Source organism: Beta vulgaris, chromosome 2, assembly GCF_026745355.1.
Source record: "Beta vulgaris subsp. vulgaris cultivar EL10 chromosome 2, EL10.2, whole genome shotgun sequence".
Classification (NCBI taxonomy): domain Eukaryota; kingdom Viridiplantae; phylum Streptophyta; class Magnoliopsida; order Caryophyllales; family Amaranthaceae; genus Beta; species Beta vulgaris.
Window position 1 is genome coordinate 3,274,233 of NC_079203.1, and position 21,759 is coordinate 3,295,991.

General features: G+C 36.1%; 2 protein-coding genes across 2 annotated transcripts; one reads left to right on the forward strand and one right to left on the reverse strand.

Moving 5' to 3' along the window:
* Nucleotides 1-2,185: 2,185 nt before the first annotated feature.
* Nucleotides 2,186-6,032, reverse strand: LOC104887813 (UPF0481 protein At3g47200). Its single transcript, XM_048638148.2, has 2 exons — nt 5,761-6,032; nt 2,186-3,608 (listed from the first exon to the last, which is right to left on the reverse strand). Exon 2 carries the CDS (start codon nt 3,605-3,607, stop codon nt 2,624-2,626), a length of 984 nt encoding a protein of 327 aa, XP_048494105.1. The 5' UTR covers nt 3,608; nt 5,761-6,032; the 3' UTR covers nt 2,186-2,623.
* Nucleotides 6,033-6,558: 526 nt separating this feature from the next.
* Nucleotides 6,559-9,357, forward strand: LOC130590329 (uncharacterized). Its single transcript, XM_057392501.1, has one exon. It carries the CDS (start codon nt 6,559-6,561, stop codon nt 9,355-9,357), a length of 2,799 nt encoding a protein of 932 aa, XP_057248484.1.
* The last annotated feature ends 12,402 nt before the right edge of the window (nt 9,358-21,759 follow it).

Genomic DNA, 21,759 nt, shown 5'->3' on the forward strand with positions numbered 1-21,759 from the left:
TAAAGCCATTGAGAGAGGAAAAGATGAAAACTTAAAGGATATTTTATGCTTCACAAGATCACTAGCTCTTGATATCAATTTTGTTGGAGATAAGAATACAAATTACAAAGAAGAAGTTGGAAAGAAAAAAAGTTGCATTCTCATTCAATTAAACTAGGAAGAAACCACACCTTTTATAGACTACAAAGTAACTGATAAAAGCAATATAAAATTTAGCATCCACTACCTTACGTGGGTAGTTGTTGATAGTTCCCATAATTGTAGCCCAACACTACTACTACTAAACTTACTAAGAGCAACTTCAATGGTAGAGCAAAATGGAAGTTAGCTTAGAGTGCCATATAGATTTTTCTAGCTAACTCAACTTCAAGCCAAAACTCCCACAATGGTTTAGTTAAACTATTTTGTTGCTTAGGTAGGTCCCACAATCACTTTTTCCTTTTTTTTATATATAAATTATCATTTATTGAAAAACTATTTGTTGTATGGGACCCAACATATTGGCTAAGCCAATTTGCTTAACAAAGCAAAACTCCATTTTGTGCTCCAATGGTTAAGTAACTAGCTAAGTATTTTGCAAAATTGCTAGCAAGTCCTTTTTTTGCACCATTGGAGTTGCTCTAGTTTCACTAACAATATTGTGGCTAAAATCAAGGAAACTATAGCGCGGCTGTACCAATACAACCTCAATTAAGACTTATAGCTAGATGGTCCCAAAGTATAAGCCTGAGTGCAGTCCGTACCATAAATGAGGTTGATGATCGAAATTCTCACTGGCGACGGGAGAATCTTAATTTTTTGTAATTATTTTCCATCCCCCCTTCTTATTTTCTTCTTTTTCAACCCTAATTTTTTTTTACTCAAACAAAAAAAGGCATGTGCCTTTCATTTTCTCCTTTCTCAACTGAAGACAAAGATTTTCTTCCTCAAATTCCAACTTCCTTTCCCAAATTTCCTCTTTCTTCCCAAATGAACCCTGAATTATGAAGATTACCCAAATTGAAAGTAAAAGAGTGAAATTCGCTTAACAACAATAAGCTCAGCTTTATCTTCAAGTTTCAAGAGAAGAATTCGTATACCAGTTTTACAGAAGTCGTAGTATTCTTCAAGCTTACTAACATCTTAGCTCGAAACCTTATAAGGAAACGACGAACCTTTTAGAAAAATCCATTCTCCCACAAAGTTAAAAAAGAGCGCAGCTCAGCAAGGCCTTAAACACACAATATCACTCTGTCTTCAATGAATTAAAACAAGCAATATCTCTACTTCTCTAGTATTAACCTTGTACCTATCACATAACTTATTCAATGCTTTACATTTTTTTTTCCCAAATTGATAAGATAAATTACATGAACACTCTCTCATCGGACACCTAACCTACTTCAAAAGCCCCCATCCCTCCCCCCTTGATGAAAATCGCAACCCACAACTTAGGGTGGAAGATGAGAGGGCGAGCTTACCACCCTATGTCACTATATTTTCTTTTTTCTTTTTTTGAAAGAGAAATTTCATTAATTGAAGGCCAAACAGCATCTACAATAGGTATTAAAGTAAAACAAGATACAATTAAACAAGACTAAATCAAATTCGTCTTCGAAAAAACTACAATGAACTAGATCGAACAATACAGCACAGCCCCCTTGTATTTGCTGAATCAAGCAGCTATTGATGAGGCAGTCTATCATTCTGATATAGCTTGGGAAGAACATTCTTGATCGAGTCAGGTTGACCGCATCCGAGATTCCAATACCTTCATGTTGAGCCTCGAACTTTAAACAATGAGAATAATTTCTCATACCTAAAAACAAAAGAACCATACTCACAACTCACATAGGGGAGAAGGAGATTTCCAACACAGAAACTAAAAAACCCATAAAAGGGTTTGAGAAAATCTCATAAAGAGATACTAATTTATTGAACAAACAAGAAAATGAACTAAAAACTGAAAATAAAAGGGAAAAAGGGGCTTACCATGGATGAAAACATCCATGGCAGCCCCCTAATTGATGAAGAAGGGGTAAAGGAGAGGGGAGGCTTAAAAAGGCCTTATGTCACTATATTTTCTGTTGATGAAGAAATCACGGTATAATTTAAAAATAAGCTTAAATGTTAAATGCAATCTTTTTATTCATTGCGCATGTAATGTTTTGGTGACAAAATAAATGATGCGCATGCTCTTTAATAATGGATATATAAATTGAATGAGATTTTCTCTAAACATTATACATAATTCATAACTATGAAGGAGTAAGAATGTAAAGACCTCAGCAAGTAACAACTAGTAGTTACTTCCATCTACATAAACACTATAATAGTTATCCTTTAAAACCACTATAAACCTGCAAAACAGTGAGAATAAGAAGAAACGCCAAGTACACCACAGAGATGATTGACCATGGATGATTGAAGTAATCTCTCATCAATATAGCCCGCCATCTATTCCTCCTGCTGGTAACGTGCGCATGCAAATCTCGACAAATTTCAGAATAGCTGAAATTAGGAGCATATAACATACTACCTGTAGTGAATCGATTTATGATAGTCGCAATCTCGTCATCACTACCAAGACAAGAATCAATGATTTTATTTTGAACTAGTACTTGTACATCTTCTGGAGTGTCGATCAATGCATCGAGGAAAATACATAATCAATAAAACATGAATCTTCATAGTGGTGGCATTGTTCGGAAAATATGAGGCTGCGAAGAATAGCTTCTGTGTTGTCTTGAATTGATAATTCCGGAATCTGTAACACCTCGCCGGTGTATTTGATATCTAGTAAATCCTTCGGATGTGTTGCTAAAAAATTTACTCCTGCGTCCTTCAACTCTTTGGCGCTTGGAGGTCGTAGGCACCAAGGTCTCTCATATTTGTTTATGAGGTTTTTGTAATGACTACGATTGAGAGGTAAGCAACAAATTCGCAAAAAATCGACCAAATCCTTAACATCTGATCCATCCCTTACTTTCAACCTACCTTCAGTACTAGTTGCAGCTGCTCTTCCAGGAATATTAGTTTGACCTATAAACATACGAACAAGTTCTTTGAAGGGATTTTCATCAGCAAGTCTACCAAGTGCCGCGTGATATAATTCATGAACAAATAAAAAAGGGAGTTGATTGTCTGCAAGAAACAAATCTTGTTGCACCCTCTCCTCCCATGCCATCATATTTTTCATAGGATTTATGGGTAGAGATGTTTTAACAGTTCGCAACACAATATAGCAGATGATGAATGCAGCATCCACCATTAGCATCTCGAGGAAGTCATCTCTCCCAAGACTTATTTTATCTGCATAGAACGAACGAGCTTTGCACTCCCACCTTTCCACAAACCCTTGAAGTTTCCCTAAGTTGTAAGCTGGGTCGTTATATATCCGAGCAAGTTCCATAAAGCATTCGAGATGCCTTAATTTTAGTTCTTGTGATGATTTTAAGAACTCTTCGTAGCAAATAGGACCAATTGAAACAACAAAAGGCGTATAACATTCTCTTTTTACCTTGCGAAAGTGTTCAGGTACTTTGTATATACGATGATCAGTAGAGTTAGCAGGCAAACTACTAAGCTTGTCTTTTATTGATTCGGCACTCTTGGTTCGCGCTGCCATTCTATTTTCCATACTATATATTAGTGACATAATATAATCATTTCACACTTAACAATATATGCTCGACTCATTATATGTAGATGTATAGGGTGTTAGAAATGTGTATAAATATAATAGTGAGTGACTGAATAAAGGATCCTCCAAATGCACATTACTCATCCACTAATAACCACGAATATCACGATAATACTTATTAGATACGAAGAGGGGACAACTGAATCTTGGTTGTTAAAAAGAAACTATCCAGTAAGAGTTTGCACGTTAATTTATTCCGACTTGTCCAAATTAATGTTGGGAACGGAAATAATTGTCCGAATTATCTTATTAGGCATGGGAACAATTATTAGGTCTTTGATTACTGAAGGTGACGAAAGCAATAAAAAAAAAAAAAATCAACCATACAAAAAAAATATACATAATGAAAAAAAGTAACAGAAGAAAAGAGTTTGAATATACAAGGATGAATTTATCTAAAGATCTACATTATGAACATCATGAACATAAAAAATAGTCTTCTTGAAAAAAAAATCCCACCATAAGAAATCAATATTAGCAAGAAGTTATCAGCAGATGACATTTATGGCTAATAATAATTGATATATTCACATACTCTATATTTCTAATATGCACATATGTATTTAAAGAAATTTTTCACTTTTCAAAATTAATTATGGGATATTTTCTAAATTACAATTTATAAATTCTGAAATGGATATTTATAAATTTATATTTAGAAATTGATATTTGGTAAAAAAAAAACGAACAGTAAGTTTTTTTTTTTTTTTGATATTATAGAGCAGTGTTGAAAGAGGACTGAAGAAAAAGAGGTGCAAATGTGGATTGGGGGTTGAGGCGAAGGGGGAGGGGCAGCAGAGACGAAGGCTAGGGTGGGGGCATGACATTTTTTTAAACCTAAAATGAGATCAGAACCCACAGAACATTTCTGACATGATTTGCTAACAAAGAGACATTGATAGGGATTAGAAAACCATAGGGATATTCTGGAGATTTAGAGACGGTTGATGGTATAACTTAGATTTTGAACAATCACGGTCGCCGACTCACCACATAGAAAAATACATTCTTATGTAGAGTTAAACTACTAACTTAGATCTAATTTTACTTCCCCTGTTAATAGCAAAGAGCCATCATTCGAGATTTATCATGGTTAGTTTTTACATATCCAATACAGCATACTGACTGCGGGGTAGTGTGGGGTGAGGAGGTTGGCTGCCTGCAAGGGTGGGGTGGGGTTGGGGCTGCCTGTGGAGAGGGGGTGCATGGGCTGGGTGGATGTTTGCTGTGGGGGTGGGAATGTGGGATCGGGTGCAGGGGTGGGGTGGAGTACCTAGTGGTGACTAGGTGGTGATGGCGGTTGTGGAGGAAAATATTATTGAAGTAAATTGTAAATTGTTTATAAAGTTTTATTTCAGAAACCGTAATTCTCGTCAAAAAAATATATATTTTAGAAAATGTAATTGATATTTTTGCATATCATATCAAATTTAATATAAAATTCATTAATGTCAGAATTGATAAAGTATAATTTAGGAAATTAAGTATAACTAATTTTGAAAAGTCAGAACTAATTTATTTGACTTTATCTATAGTATTTAGCAGAGGTGGTAGCTCAATGGAGTACCACCCGAATTCCAGGGCAACACTATGTTGGACATTTAATTATGGGCTGTTTAGCCTTGCACAATTTGATTAAATGTCCAACAATTTGTATAATTTGACAATCAAAACAATATGTTGGACATCTATACTAATATATTAAAAAGCGTGCGTCAGCCAGAAACGGTGCCACGTGGCGCTCTCCCTAGGGAGTTTTAGATCATGTAATCCATGTACAATAAAAAAATTAGAGATTGCATAGTATAGGTTTTGATCCCGTGACCTCAAATTCATGTACTAAAGTTTTAACCACTAGACCAAGTAGTATTTAGTGCAATCATATCAAAGTACAATATTAATAAATGAAACTTTTCTTACCCCGAGCATAGCTCGGGCCTAATAACTATTTTAGTACATATGTTGGAGATTTAATTATGGGTTGTTTAGCAGAAGTGGTATTGATCGTCAAATTGTTTTGATTTCGAGGTAACTGGAGAAGTGGAGATAAGTAAAGTACATATTAGGAAGGAAAATACGTCAACTGTTGGAATATACAGCAAATGAGCCTAGAAATAGTCTCTTGCTGATGAATATGCTTGCAAATTCAGAATCCAACAAGCAAATTATTAGTGTAATGTCACAAAATTTTTGCAAGGAAAGAAAAACCAAGGAAATTTTACAAAAGAAAATAAGGGTGTGGTTCTCTTCGGCGTCTCACACGGGAAGAGATGAAGTCACGAGGATAAACTATGAAACTTATAGAAAGTGATGACTGGTGATTGGTGAATATTAATGCTTAAGAGCATGTCCTTCCATAGGCTACCAATGTGGAAAATTCGAAATAACAGAACAGGGAGCTTGGGCCTAGGAATTTCGACGATCTTGCGGTTTTTTTGGTAAACAGAGTCAACTCAGGAATTTAGTGGAGGCAAGTCAACTGAGGACAAGTTTAGTGTTACAGTATAACAGAAATAAAGATTCTGTTATTCTGTTATAAAGTAGTTAAGAAACTGTTAGCCAGTTTTGGCGCCAAATTCTGTTAAATAGAGAATGTTCTAATCTCTGACATTCTGTAGATCTTTTGTTGTAAGCTGTAGTATAAATAACAAAGGAGCTAATGCTGTAATATTCATTCTGAATATAATACAAATCTCTTCTTCTCTCTTCCTTCTTTATCTCTCTCTATTCCTATCTCAATTCTGTAGTCTAACAGTTGAAGTCCTTAGACTCCTGTATCAATGGTATCAAAGCTCTTCTTTTCTTGGACCCATTTCCGCCATTAAAACACAAAACTTTTCTTGCAAAATTGATCTGTACACAACCTGTTTGTAAGAATGCCAGCTACCAGAAATTCATCTTCTACTATGGAAGAGCAATTAAGAAGTATGGAGCAAAGATTGGAGGAACAATCTCAGAAACAAGAAGCTCAATCAAGATTGTTTGAAGAATCGATGGCTAGAATGTTGCAGGCCATTACTGAACTCAAGAATGATAGGGGTGACAGAAGACCATCTGAATCTCCAAGATCCGAAACTGGAGAAAGAAGCTCAGCAAGGATTCTGGGGTATGTACCTAAACTGGAGTTCCCTAAATTTGATGGCACTAATGCTAGGCTATGGATAAAGAAATGCAGTAAGTATTTCTCACTTTGCAAGATTGCTGATGATCAGAAAGTAGATTTAGCATCATTACATATGATTGAGAAGGCAGAATGTTGGGTAACAAGTTACTTAGCTGTGAGGAAAGGTGTTGATTGGTCTGACTTTGTAATTGATGTTAATGCAAGATTTAAAGATGATTCTAGCAGAAACGTAGTTGAAAAATTTAACAAGTTACAGCAAGATGGATCTCTAGAACAATACATTGATGATTTTGAAACATTAAAGTCATTAATGATGCAAGATAATCATGATCTTCCTGAGGCATACATGTTAGACAGCTTCATAGGAGGTATGAAACCTGCTGTCAAACCCTTGGTAAAAGCTTTCAAACCTACTTCTATAACCCAAGCAATTGAGTATGCTAGGTTATTAGAAGAATCTTTAAGCCTAAACACAACCAAATACCCTAAACACACATCTAACTTTGCCTATTCTAAACCAATCCAAGCAACTCCATTATCTTCTCACCCACCTTTATTACCTAATCCATTACAACCTTCAACTTCTTCTCTTCCTCTCACAAAATTTAACCCAAGACAAAGAAACTCAAGGCATATTCCTGCTGATGTCAAGGCTGATAAGATTGCAAGGGGTCTATGCTATTATTGTGATAAGCCATTTGAGAAGGGTCATAAGTGTGACTTCAAGGAACCTCAACTGTTTACAGTTGAAATTCCTGGATCTTCCTCTGATAATGATGAAGACTCACCACTGCCAGAGAGTCCACAAGGTACAGAACCTTGTATTTCAGTACATGCTTTATCAGGAAACCAAAGTTATAATACTATGAGGCTTACTGGAGTTCAGGAGGGCAGGACATTACATATCTTGGTGGATTCAGGAAGCACCCATAACTTCTTGGACCTATCAACAGCCAAGAAACTGGGATGTAAGTTGGAATTTATTCCTTCCCAAGCAGTAACTGTAGCAGATGGGAATAATTTACAATGTCAGTATATAGTGAAGGATTTTGAATGGGAAATGAATGGGAAACTATTCACTACAGATGTGATGTTGATAGACTTGGGCAGCTGTGATATGGTCCTTGGTATTCAATGGTTAAGTACTTTAGGCACTGTATTTTGGGATTTTAAAAAGTTGATCATGGAGTTCACTTATGATGGTGTTCAGTTTGTATTGAAAGGTCTCACCCCTAAGAAATTGGCTGTAACTAATGCCATTTCTAACAAGTCTCTGGAACATGCTGCCCAGTTATGTTTGATTCAGGTAAGACAAGTGTGCCTAGCTGGGGAAACTCAGTTGCTAAACCTAGAAACTATGTCTTCCCAAACTCCTGCACTTGAGTTACTTGCTTTACAACAAAAGTATGCCAGTGTATTTGCTGATCCGGAGGAGTTACCACCTCTAAGGGGTGTTTTTGATCATAGAATCCCATTAATTGAAGGCTCAACTGCAGTCAACATTAGGCCATATAGGTATCCATTGAAGCAGAGAGATGTTATTGAACAACTCATACAAGAAATGCTGGATAGAGGTATTATTCAAAACAGCTCTAGTCCATTTGCTTCTCCTGTTGTTTTGGTTGGCAAGAAAGATGGCACATGGAGGTTATGTGTTGACTATAGAGAATTGAATAATAGGACAGTAAAGAATAAATTTCCTATTCCTATTGTAGATGAATTAATAGATGAATTGTCTGGAGCTGTTGTGTTTAGTAAACTTGATTTGAGGGCTGGGTATCACCAGATGAGAGTTCACCCTGATGATGTGTTTAAGACTGCCTTTAAAACACATACAGGACACTTTGAATTCTTGGTTATGCCATTTGGCTTAACCAATGCACCTGCATCCTTTCAAGGATGGATGAATGCCATTTTTAAACCTTTATTAAGGAAGAGTGTGTTGGTGTTTTTTGATGATATTTTGGTCTACAGTCCTTCAATAGAAGCTCATTGGAGACATCTTGCTGAAGTCTTTGATCTCATGCAAAAGAATCAGTTGTTTGCTAAAGCCAGTAAATGCTCTTTTGCTATACCTAAGGTGGAGTATTTGGGTCACTTCATATCTGCCAAAGGAGTAGAAACAGATCCTAATAAAATTGCTGCAGTTAGTTCTTGGCCTACTCCTTCTTCAGTAAAGGAACTAAGGAGCTTCTTGGGGTTGGCTGGTTATTACAGGAAGTTTGTGAAAGGTTTTGCTTTGATGTCTAAACCATTAACAGATTTGTTAAAGAAAGGAGCTTGGGGATGGCATGATGAAGCTCAACTGGCCTTTGATCAGTTGAAAACTGCTCTTACTTCTGCACCTGTTCTAGCCATTCCTAATTTCAAGCTGCCTTTTGTAGTTGAAACTGATGCTTCCAAGTCAGGTATAGGAGCAGTATTGATGCAACAACAGCACCCTATAGCTTTCTTGAGCAAAGCTTTAGGTCCTAGGTGGCAGGCTCTTTCTGTTTATGAAAAAGAATTGTTAGCTATTGTGTGTGCAGTCCAGAAATGGGAACATACTTAATGGGGGACCATTTTATCATCAAGACAGATCAAAAGAGCTTGAAATGGCTACTACAACAGAAGTATCCACACCTTTTCAGCAATTTTGGCTAAGCAAATTGATGGGCTTTGACTATGAGATACAATATAAAGCTGGAAAGGAGAATGTGGCTGCTGATGCACTCTCTAGAGTCCAGGGCTCTTCTCTCTTGTGCATGGCTATTTCTGTGCTATCTTCAGACTTACACCATTTAATTCAGCAAAGCTATGCCCTAGATAACTGTTTAATTCTTATTTTGCAGCAGCTCAATGCTTCTCTACCTGTGCAGAATTTTTCTCTACAGCATGAATTACTAAGGAGAAAAGGGAAGATTGTAGTTGGCCCTGATAACAACCTGAGAACCAAGTTGATTGCTTGGTTACATGCTTCTCCTGAAGGAGGCCATTCAGGTAGAGAAATCACTCTCACCAGGGTCAGAGGCTTGTTCTATTGGAAAGGAATGACTAGAGATGTTAGTCATTTTGTGAGAAGCTTTGTTACATGTCAAGCTTCTAAATATGCCACTTCTCCCAAGCCTGGCAAACTCCAGCCTCTACCTATTCCTACTGAAGTCTGGTTAGATGTCTCTATGGATTTTATCACTGGCCTACCTAAGTCTATGGGCAGAGATGTTATTTTGGTTGTTGTGGACAGATTTAGCAAGTATAGCCATTTCCTTACATTAAAACATCCTTTCACAGCTTTACAAGTAGCTCAGGCTTACTTGGATGATGTTTTTAAACTTCATGGGTGGCCAAGGTCCATAGTCAGTGACAGGGACCCAATTTTCATTAGCCAATTTTGGAAAGGCTTATTTTCTCTTCAAGGCACTGAATTCTTGTTATCTTCAGCCTATCACCCTGAGACTGATGGTCAAACTGAGGTTGTTAATAGGTGTTTAGAAACCTATCTCAGATGCATGTGCAGTGATCAACCTAAGGATTGGTGTAAATGGCTTCCCCTAGCAGAATGGTGGTATAATACACATTTCTTCTCTCTAGCTTGAAGTGGTCTATAACCAACCTCCTCCACTTCACTTGCCTTACCTACCTGGAGAATCTGCTAATGCTGAAGTTGATAGAAGTTTACAGCGCAGAGAATCTATGATTAAAATGATTAAGTCTCATTTAATCAAGGCTCAGGAGAGAATGAAGAAACAAGCAGATAAACATAGGGCTGAGAGACAATTTGCTGCAAATGATTGGGTATGGTTAAAGCTTCAAGGTTATAGACAACAGTCTGTTGGCAAGGAGTAATAAATTGTCTCCTAAATACTATGGACCATTTCAGATCTTAGCTCCGGTTGGCAAAGTAGCCTATAAACTCCAATTGCCTGCTGGTTCACACATTCACAATGTGTTTCATGTGTCTCAGCTCAAAAGATTTCAGGGCCATTTGCCTGCTGCTGCTCATATTCCTCCTTGGCTACAGGGCACTTCTCAAGATGTTTTGCACCCTGAGGCAATTCTAGACACTAAGCTACTACAGATATCTAATCTGGATGTTCTCCATTACTTAGTCCAATGGACAGGCTGTCCTGAATTTGAGGCTACTTGGGTCCCTGCTCCTGAATTTGTCAGTCAGTTTCCTTCCTTTCCTATTCCTACTTGACTTTGGGACAAGTCTTTTCTTGCAGGGGGAAGTAATGTTACAGTATAACAGAAATAAAGATTCTGTTATTCTGTTATAAAGTAGTTAAGAAACTGTTAGCCAGTTTTGGCGCCAAATTCTGTTAAATAGAGAATGTTCTAATCTCTGACATTCTGTAGATCTTTTGTTGTAAGCTGTAGTATAAATAACAAAGGAGCTAATGCTGTAATATTCATTCTGAATATAATACAAATCTCTTCTTCTCTCTTCCTTCTTTATCTCTCTCTATTCCTATCTCAATTCTGTAGTCTAACAGTTGAAGTCCTTAGACTCCTGTATCATTTAGGGAATGCCTCCACAAAGGTCCTATTTTTTTGGAATTAAGTATATTTTTGGGTACTGAATTTTGGATGTAATTGTAGTTTACTCATCCAAACTTTAAAAGTTGCAGTTTGCTCACCCAAAGTATAACGATGTTAAATATTCTATTAACTTCGAATTTAATATATAAAAAAATTATGCGGCCCAAAAAACGAAACTGACACCTATATAGTCCCTCTGTTTCAAAATATAAGGCATTCACGCTTTACGAAAATTTGCTTTGACCATAAATATCTCTCAAATACGATAAGTAAAAATTATAAAAATTATACTGTTGGATTCGTCTTGAAAAATACTATAATAATATTATTTTTTAAAATTTTACAGGACAGATATTTAATTCCCAACATTAACTTAATCTGGCTATTTATGGCTCCAAAAAAAAATGTGTTTTTTCTCCAAAATTCTCTAGTTAACGCCCACTTCTCCTTCTTTGTAATATCCCGAAATTTTAAACTTGATTAACATTAATAATTAGCTTAAATAAATTATTTAAAATTTATTTATTTATTTAATCACTTCTCTAATATATTTGAAACAAAATAAAATCAAGTATTTGATAAAATAAGCTAAGTTAGTACGGTGGTATAATAAAAGAGAGTAGGAAAGTACTAATTTTATTAATAGCAAAAGAATTAGAAATTTTCCAAAAATGAAAAATCTCCATGACCACACAATTCATCTTCTTCCTCAAGCTTTCTCTCCTTGTTTACCAAGACATTCTAGAACACCTTAATCCCCAAGTATTGTTCAACATTAAGTATCTATTAGTTTGATAAAGTTTAATTCCTAAAATTTACATACTATAAATAATACTTCCTCCGTTCCATAATAAGTGAAACACTTACTATTTTAGAACGTTTAAAAATAAGTGAAACATACCTTAAATGGATAAAAGAAAGTGACAAAATGACAAGAGTGTCCATCACAAACTTGTGTGGTTTGCTTTTCTCTCTCCTCCTTTTGATAATAAAAAGGATATTTTATGATTTTTTGGCTTTTGAAAGTGATGTTTATTAAATCTTGTTCCCAATCCCTATGTTCACTTATTATGGAACGGAGGAAGTATGCTAATTTCACTATTCATTTCCACCCAAAAATCAGAAAGTTTCAAACACCAACTACCTACAACTCCGGACACCACCATCACCACCACTCGTCTGCCCCTTCCCCTTTGTCGCCCAAACCCCGCGCGTACCGTCGCCGACAAGCCGCCAGCACCACCGCCTTCTCCTCCATCCCCTGCGCTACCCCGCTGCACTCCTCCTCTTCTCCCTCCTCTCTTTCTCGATGTTCCCCCTTCCCCCTGATCTCTCTCTTCCTGGGCCCACAATTGAAATTGCTACTGCCAATTATTAATGCTAAAAGTGTATATTTAGTACGCAGTTAAGTATAAGTCCACCATTAGGTGTATGGAGTTAAGTATACAGCTACTGAGACCCCTTAGGTGTATGGAGTTAAGTATACTGCTAGTTAAGTATACAGCTATTGAGACCCCTTAGGTGTACAAAGTTAAGTATACTGCTAATATAAGTCCACTTTTAGAAATAAATACACTTTGCAGATTTAATGGAGTAGTTAATAAAAATTATCATTTTCCTGTCAAAAAAAAGAAATGAGGAGAAAGATAATTGATAGGATAATGGGTAAAAAAAAGTGTGGGGATCAAAATGTCCATTCATTACACCTTCCTAGATTCTTGTGCATTTTATTATTTTAATTAAATATCAGAATGTTAGTGGAAGTTAGTGGGCCATGTTAACAGAAAAGTATGTTGCGTGAGCAAATTGCAACTTTTAAAGTTTGGGTGAGTAAACTGCAATTACATCCAAAGGTCAGTACCCATAAGTATACTTAACTCTATTCTTTTGTAACGAGAGAATTTGAATTGAACAGAACAGAACGGAACAAAACATAATATAATGGTACAGAAATTAACTTAACTTAACTGAATTGCACTGAAATAATAATAATAATAATAATAATAATAATAATAATAATAATAATAATAATAATAATAATAATAATAATAATTTAAAATTATTATAATAATGATAATTGATATTAATATTAATAATTATTATAATTTTTTTGTTTTCAAGGGAATGCCCTTATGTTGACTTGAATGGTGTGCGAATCCTTTGAATCCGATATCAACGGGTATCCCCCCCCCCAGAACAACGTTTTCTTTTAGTCCTTTTAACCAATCGATACGGCCCCGTAGAGCCGCTTTTGCTAAAACTCGAGCAGTTTCTTGAAAACTCGCTTCGGATATAAAACTTTGAGTATTCAAAGATGCTCTCGTTATTCCCAATAAGGTAGCTCGGTAACATATCGCTTCTTCCAAAGCCCGTCCCGTCCGTTCCGCCCGAAACAAGCCAATTAGTTCTCCGGGCAAAAAAACATTAGACATTCCATCTTCTGAAACCAAGACTTTTGATGTTATTTGACGTACAATACCCTTGGGTTCCCTTTATTGGGACTATGTTTTCTATTTATTTTTGTTTCTAATTGGTCAGGGGCGGCTCTTTTACCTTGGAATATCATGCAGTTATCTCACGGGGAGTTAGCCGCACCCACTAATGATATAAATACTACTCTTGCTTTAGCTTTACTCACGTGAGTAGCCTATTTCTATGCGGGTCTTACAAAAAAAGGATTAGGTTATTTTGGTAAATACATTCAACCAACTCCAATTCTTTTACCGATTTAACAACTTAGAAGATTTTACAAAACCTCTATCACTTAGTTTTCGACTTTTCGGAAAAATATTAGCGATGAATTAGTAGTTGTGGTTCTTGTTTCTTTTAGCGAATTGGTCCACGACAGAAACGAGACTTCATAAATTCAGGGACTTGATAATGGAACAAAAGGCAGGGAGACTCGCTCGTCTCCCAAAGAGAGATGCAGCCGTGTTGAAGAGACAATTATCTCACTTGCAAACATATCTGGGTGGGATCAAATATATGACAGGGTTACCAGATATTGTAATCATCGTTGATTAATATTATTGAATAATAATACTAATTTTGAAAAAAATATTGCACATGTTCCTTAATAATTGATATTCAATGAGGCATTCCCTAAATTATATACATAATTTATTAGTATGAAGGAATAGAATGTAAAGACTACAGCAAGTAACATCTAGTTACTGTAGAATGTTAGAAGAGAAAAAAGAGAAACTTGGAGAGAAATTAGAAAGACTACATTTTTATATTTTTCATACATAAATAACTAAACAAAACAATCTTTAAATAGGCATACAAAACACTACTAATAACATGCCCACTACTTAACCCACTACTTGTTATATATCTCACTAAATAGACCATTATATAGACTACTACTTGTTAACCCACTAACTAATTATTAGCAATTAAGTCAAATTATTAGGAAAACTATTTGACTAATTTTGGAGCATAATCCAACAGTTACTTCCATCTACATAAACCGTACAATATATAGCTATCCTTTAAAACCAGTATAAACCTGTAAAACTGTGAGAATAAGAAGTAACACCAAATAGACCACAGAAATGAGTGACCATGGATGATTGAAGTAATCTCTCATCAATATAGCACGCCACTTATTCCTTCTATTGGTAACATGCGCATGCAAATCTCGACTCACTTGAGAATAGTAGAAATTAGGAGCATATAACATATTGCATGTAGTGATTCGATTTATGATAGTCACCACCTCGCTCATCACTACCAAGACAAGAATCAATGATTTTATTTTGAACTAGTACTTGTACATCTTCTGGAGTGTCGATCAATGCATCGAGGAAAAATACATAATCAATAAAACATGAATCTTCATAGTGGTGGCATTGTTCGGAAAATATGAGGCTGCGAAGAATAGCTTCTATGCTGTCTTAAATTGATAATTTTGAAATCTGTAACACCCCGCCGGTGTATTTGATATCTAGTAAATTCATACCAGGTGTTGTCGAAACCTATTGAAAGTCCACTTGTGACTGTCCCACTGCACGTTGGAGAAAGAGGAGAGAATAAACCACTTTATAAGATGAGGAGTTACTCCTCCTATCACCAATTGGTTTTAGGATGGAACCTCCTAACTTGTAAGTGGGCTAAACTCTCCTCCTCCTTATTGGGTTACCCAGGCCCATTTTCATATAATCTGAAATTTGACATGGTATCAGAGCCCGGGTTGTGAGTCTCGTCTAAACTGGGTATTTGATCGCTACTAGATAAGGATTTACCTCGACAGGATGTCCAGCCCCTAAGAGGATTATTGCTCTGACCTTTCCAGTTAGCTCTGAATTTCTAAGGACACTCACAAGTGAGAGGTGTTGATACATATTGATTAAGTATTCAAGAGCATTCAAAGAAAGAAACAAGAACAAAGAAAGAGAACATAAACTTTTGTTACAAACCGGTTCAATTAGATTGAACAACCACCAACTTTCACAAACCAAATACCACCAATCTAAGATCAAGTTATAACAATAAGCTTCTAACTTGCATCTACTTTGAGTTTCATTCACTAAATCAACGTTTAAGTGAAGGAATTAAGCAAAGATTTGAGAATGGTCTAAACTGACCGGAAATACAATAAGCACACAGCTTAGTGTTTCAAGCATAAAAGCTTCAATTTTCATTCAAATGACTTGATTCCAAAAGAGTACAAAGCTAACTTATATGTCTACCTTGTGTCCAAATTCAGCTGATTTGGACTTCATTTGCCACGCCAACTAAGCTAATAAACTACAAGACACAAATATTACAAACTGTTCAGCACACTTTCTAAAAACTAGCTTAATTCCCTATTGGAAGTTACAAAACAGACGAACTACCAATGGAATACTAAAGTAAACATATTAAACTATAACTCCTCAAAAGTGGTACCATTTGCAGCTCAAATGATTGCTGCCCAAAAGCTTCAAATGAAGCTAGTCTGGACGCAGGAGCTGGGCAGCAGCATGCCTTCACATGAAGTCTTCTTCTCTTATTGGATGTAGCTTCCCTTGGCCATGTGAACTTCATATGGGCTTCTCCTCTTCCCTAAGTCTTCAATTCAGTAGGAGGTGGCACCAAAATGCAGCAAAAACAACTTCCTAAGCTTGCTTAGAACCGGATTACAATGAAGCTAAACTAGCTTAGCTCTTAAACATGATTAACTAACTTAAGTATGTAATTAGGCTACTAATCACTTACTAAACTTGATTACCAATACATAATGATGATTAAGGTGTCATTAAGTATTAACTAATCTTGCTTAAGTAGAGATTAACATAGGATTAGCCTAATCAAGGTGCTTAAGTAAGGTTTTAGAATAAACCGAGCTAGTTAGGCTAAGAAATTGAACCTCTTTCCCATGTTCTTCTTTTGATCATGTAGAAGAAGACCTTGATTGTTCAAGCTAGATGCCCCTGCATCATTCTCCTCAGGTTCGAAAAGGTCTTCTTGTAATTCAAAATCCTCAGCTAAATCACCAACATTGAATGTAGCAGAGATGTTCAGCACTTTGAAAGGACCATCACTTCGTGGCATTAGCTTGTTCTTCTTTCTTGTAGGAAATCTTTTCTTCCTTAGATGTAACCACACTAGATGTTCCTGTTCACTTTGACTATACACAAGAATATCACCAAAATAAACAACAACAAAGATACCAATGAAGAGCCTGAGTACCTCGTGCATAAGTCTCATGAAAGTACTTGTCAAACCACATGGAAGATCAATAGGAAAGACATCACCAAACTCCTTCACTAAAGGCTTAACCATTTCGTGCACTCCATCAAAATTCTCATCATTTTCATCCATAACCTTCCCCTTTTCTACAGCTTTGTCAAGTTGTGGTTTAGAAAGGATTAAGGTTTTTTTGTTTTGTGTTTTAGGTGGTGTTGTTTTTGGTTTTAAAGTATTCGGCCATGGACTAGGACTAAGCACAATTTTTCTCTTATTATGCATGAAAGTGTATGTATTAGTCCTACCATTATGTAAGGCTTCTTTATCAGATTGCCAAGGTCTACCTAAGAGTACATGACATGCATCCATAGGTAATACATCACATAAAACTTCATCTTTATAAGAATCTCCAAAAGAAAAGCTAATTAAAGCTTGTTTTGTTACCTCCACACAATTGCCATCATTAAGCCAATGAAGCTTATATGGTTTTGGATGTGAAAAGTAGCATGATTGAGCTTGTCCACCATAGAAGATGAGCGACATTAGTGCAGCTTCCTCCATCAATATCATCGAGCATATCTTCCCTCCAATCAAGCATTTTGTTTGAAAGATTTGATCCCTTTGAGAAGGAACCAATTCAGCTTCTTTGGCATGAAGAACTCTTCTTAAAACAAGGCTTAAATGATCACCTTGAGTCACCTCTCCAACCTCCAAAGCTCTTCACATTCGGCCTCTCTTCAAGTTCCTCTTCTTTCTCCTTCATGTTCAAGTGATTCTTCAATGTTTTTAATGTCAATTAAAGTCATTACTCTTTTATTAGGACATTGAGCTTGATAATGACCATAACCATGACACTTAAAGCACTTACATCAGATTTTTTTAGGTTTCATCCACTACTTTCTTCCCTTTATCAACTCTTTCGAACCATCACTTTAGGAGTGTAAGGAGATGTGTATGGTGTGTTAACATTAGAAACTCCCTAGGATAGGTAGTTCCCTTCACAAAAGGTTTCTTCTTCTTCTCCTTAATGTGTTTTTCAACTTTAAGAGCTAACTTAAAGAGTTCATCTAAGGTAGAATAAGGATGTAACTCCACCTTCCTCTTAATGTCTTTTTCTAAGCCTCCTAGAAATCTAGACATTGTTTGCTCTTCTCTTTCTTGTACATCTAATTTCATTAACAACTTTTCAAACTCATGGATGTAATGTTCTACCCCTTTATGGTCTTGAGAAATTCGGCCAATTGGTTATACAAATCAAGGGTGTAAGTGATGGTAAAAACTTCTCCCTCATTTTCTTTTTTAGCTTACTCCAACTCTTGATTTTAGGCTTTTGTTTTCTAGTTCTAGCTAATACAACATTTTCCCACCAAAGGGATGCATACCCCTTTAGTTTAGCTACAGCAACCTTGAAAGATTTTACATCATCATACTCCTTAAGTTCAAAGATTCGATCACACCTTGAAACCCACTCCAAATAAGCATCTGGATTAAGGTTTCCATCAAACTCAGGAACTCTAACTTAATGTCTCTAAAATCATCTTTCTTTTGTGGTTTTCTCCTAGTTCTTGAAGATTCAGAGAACCTCCTCACTACTATCATAGCACACCTTCATCCTCCACATTATCCCTCCTTAAAGGTCCTCTATACCCTTCTCTAACAACAGTCATCAAATTAGCCATTTGTTCACTTAAAGTGGCTATTTGATTCTCCACTCCTACCAACCTTGCTTCACTCAAGTTCATACCCTTTCTAAACTGATTTTCTTCACCTCCACTCATGATTGATTCAACCTCACAATGAAATTAGGCTAGAAAGAAGAAAAGAAGTGTGTTTGGCTTAGAATTAGGTTCGGTTTTGGGGGGGATTGTGTTTGGGTTTTGTATGTGTGTTTAATGTGTTTAAGGGATGAATTAGAATGCTCTTAATCAACCTACAGCTCTGATACCAAATGATACATATTGATTAAGATTACAAGAGCATTCAAAGAAAGAAACAAGAACAAAGAAAGAGAACATAAACTTTTGTACAAACCGGTTCAATTAGATTGAACAACACCACCAACTTTCACAACCAAATACCACCAATCTAAGATCAAGTTATAACAATAAGCTTCTAACTTGCATCTACTTTGAGTTTCATTCACTAAATCAACGTTAAGTGAAGAATTAAGCAAAGATTTGAGAATGGTCTAAACTGACCGGAAATACAATAAGCACACAGCTTAGTGTTTCAAGCATAAAAGCTTCAATTTTCATTCAAATGACTTGATTCCAAAAGAGTACAAAGCTAACTTATATGTCTACCTTGTGTCCAAATTCAGCTGATTTGGACTTCATTTGCCACGCCAACTAAGCTAATAAACTACAAGACACAAATATTACAAACTGTTCAGCACACTTTCTAAAAACTAGCTTAATTCCCTATTGGAAGTTACAAAACAGACGAACTACCAATGGAATACTAAAGTAAACATATTAAACTATAACTCCTCAAAAGTTGTACCATTTGCAGCTCAAATGATTGCTGCCCAAAAGCTTCAAAATGAAGCTAGTCTGGACGCAGGACTGGGCAGCAGCACCTTCCATGAAGTCTTCTTCTCTTATTGATGTAGCTTCCCTTGCCATGTGAACTTCATATGGCTTCTCCTCTTCCCTAAGTCTTCAATTCAGTAGGAGGTGGACCAAAATGCAGCAAAAACAACTTCCTAAGTTGCTTAGAACCGGATTACAATGAAGCTAAACTAGCTTAGCTCTTAAACATGATTAACTTAACTTAAGTATGTAATTAGGCTACTAATCACTTACTAAACTTGATTACCAATACATAATGATGATTAAGTGTCATTAAGTATTAACTAATCTTGCTTAAGTAGAGATTAACATAGGATTAGCCTAATCAAGGTGCTTAAGTAAGGTTTATAATAAACCGAGCTAGTTAGGCTAAGAAATTGAACCTCTTTCGCCATGTTCTTCTTTGATCATGTAGAAGAAGACCTTGATTTTCAAGCTAGATGCCCTGCATCATTCTCCTCAGGTTCGAAAAGGTCTTCTTGTAATTCAAAATCTTCAGCAAGTATGGAGCTAAATCACCAACATTGAATGTAGCAGAGATGTTCAGCACTTTGAAAGGACCATCACTTCGTGGCATTAGCTTGTTCTTCTTTCTTGTAGGAAATCTTTTCTTCCTTAGATGTAACCACACTAGATGTTCCTGTTCACTTTGACTATACACAAGAATATCACCAAAATAAACAACAACAAAGATACCAATGAAGAGCCTGAGTACCTCGTGCATAAGTCTCATGAAAGTACTTGTCAAACCACATGGAAGATCAATAGGAAAGACATCACCAAACTCCTTCACTAAAGGCTTAACCATTTCGTGCACTCCATCAAAATTCTCATCATTTTCATCCATAACCTTCCCCTTTTCTACAGCTTTGTCAAGTTGTGGTTTAGAAAGGATTAAGGTTTTTTTGTTTGTGTTTTAGGTGGTGTTGTTTTTGGTTTTAAAGTATTCGGCCATGGACTAGGACTAAGCACAATTTTTCTCTTATTATGCATGAAAGTGTATGTATTAGTCCTACCATTATGTAAGGCTTCTTTATCAGATTGCCAAGGTCTACCTAAGAGTACATGACATGCATCCATAGGTAATACATCACATAAAACTTCATCTTTATAAGAATCTCCAAAAGAAAAGCTAATTAAAGCTTGTTTTGTTACCTCCACACAATTGCCATCATTAAGCCAATGAAGCTTATATGGTTTTGGATGTGAAAAGTAGCATGATTGAGCTTGTCCACCATAGAAGATGAGGCGACATTGGTGCAGCTTCCTCCATCAATTATCATCGAGCATATCTTCCCTCCAATCAAGCTTTTGTTTGAAAGATTTGATCCCTTTGAGAAGGAACCAATTCAGCTTCTTTGGCATGAAGAACTCTTCTTAAAACAAGGCTTAAATGATCACCTTGAGTCACCTCTCCAACCTCCAAAGCTTCTTACATTCGGCCTCTCTTCAAGTTCCTCTTCTTGTCTCTCATGTTCAAGTGATTCTTCAATGTTTTTAATGTCAATTAAAGTCATTACTCTTTTATTAGGACATTGAGCTTGATAATGACCATAACCATGACACTTAAAGCACTTACATCAGATTTTTTTGAGGTTTCATCCACTACTTTCTTCCCTTTATCAACTCTTTCGAACCATCACCTTTAGGAGTGTAAGGAGATGTGTATGGTGTGTTAACATTAGAAACTCCCTAGGATAGGTAGTTCCCTTCACAAAAGGTTTCTTCTTCTTCTCCTTAATGTGTTTTTCAACTTTAAGAGCTAACTTAAAGAGTTCATCTAAGGTAGAATAAGGATGTAACTCCACCTTCCTCTTAATGTCTTTTTCTAAGCCTCCTAGAAATCTAGACATTGTTTGCTCTTCTTTCTTGTACATCTAATTTCATTAACAACTTTTCAAACTCATGGATGTAATGTTCTACCCTTTATGGTCTTGAGAAATTTCGGCCAATTGGTTATACAAATCAAGGTGTAAGTAGATGGTAAAAACTTCTCCCTCATTTTCTTTTTAGCTTACTCCAACTCTTGATTTTAGGCTTTTGTTTTCTAGTTCTAGCTAATAACATTTCCCACCAAAGGGATGCATACCCCTTTAGTTTAGCTACAGCAACCTTTGAAAGATTTTACATCATCATACTCCTTAAGTTCAAAGATTCGATCACACCTTGAAACCCACTCCAAATAAGCA

Coding starts and splice junctions, on each gene's coding strand:
- LOC104887813 (XM_048638148.2), bottom strand. CDS start 3,607: ATGGCAGCGCGAACCAAGAGTGCCGAATCAATAAAAGACAAGCTTAGT.
- LOC130590329 (XM_057392501.1), top strand. CDS start 6,559: ATGCCAGCTACCAGAAATTCATCTTCTACTATGGAAGAGCAATTAAGA.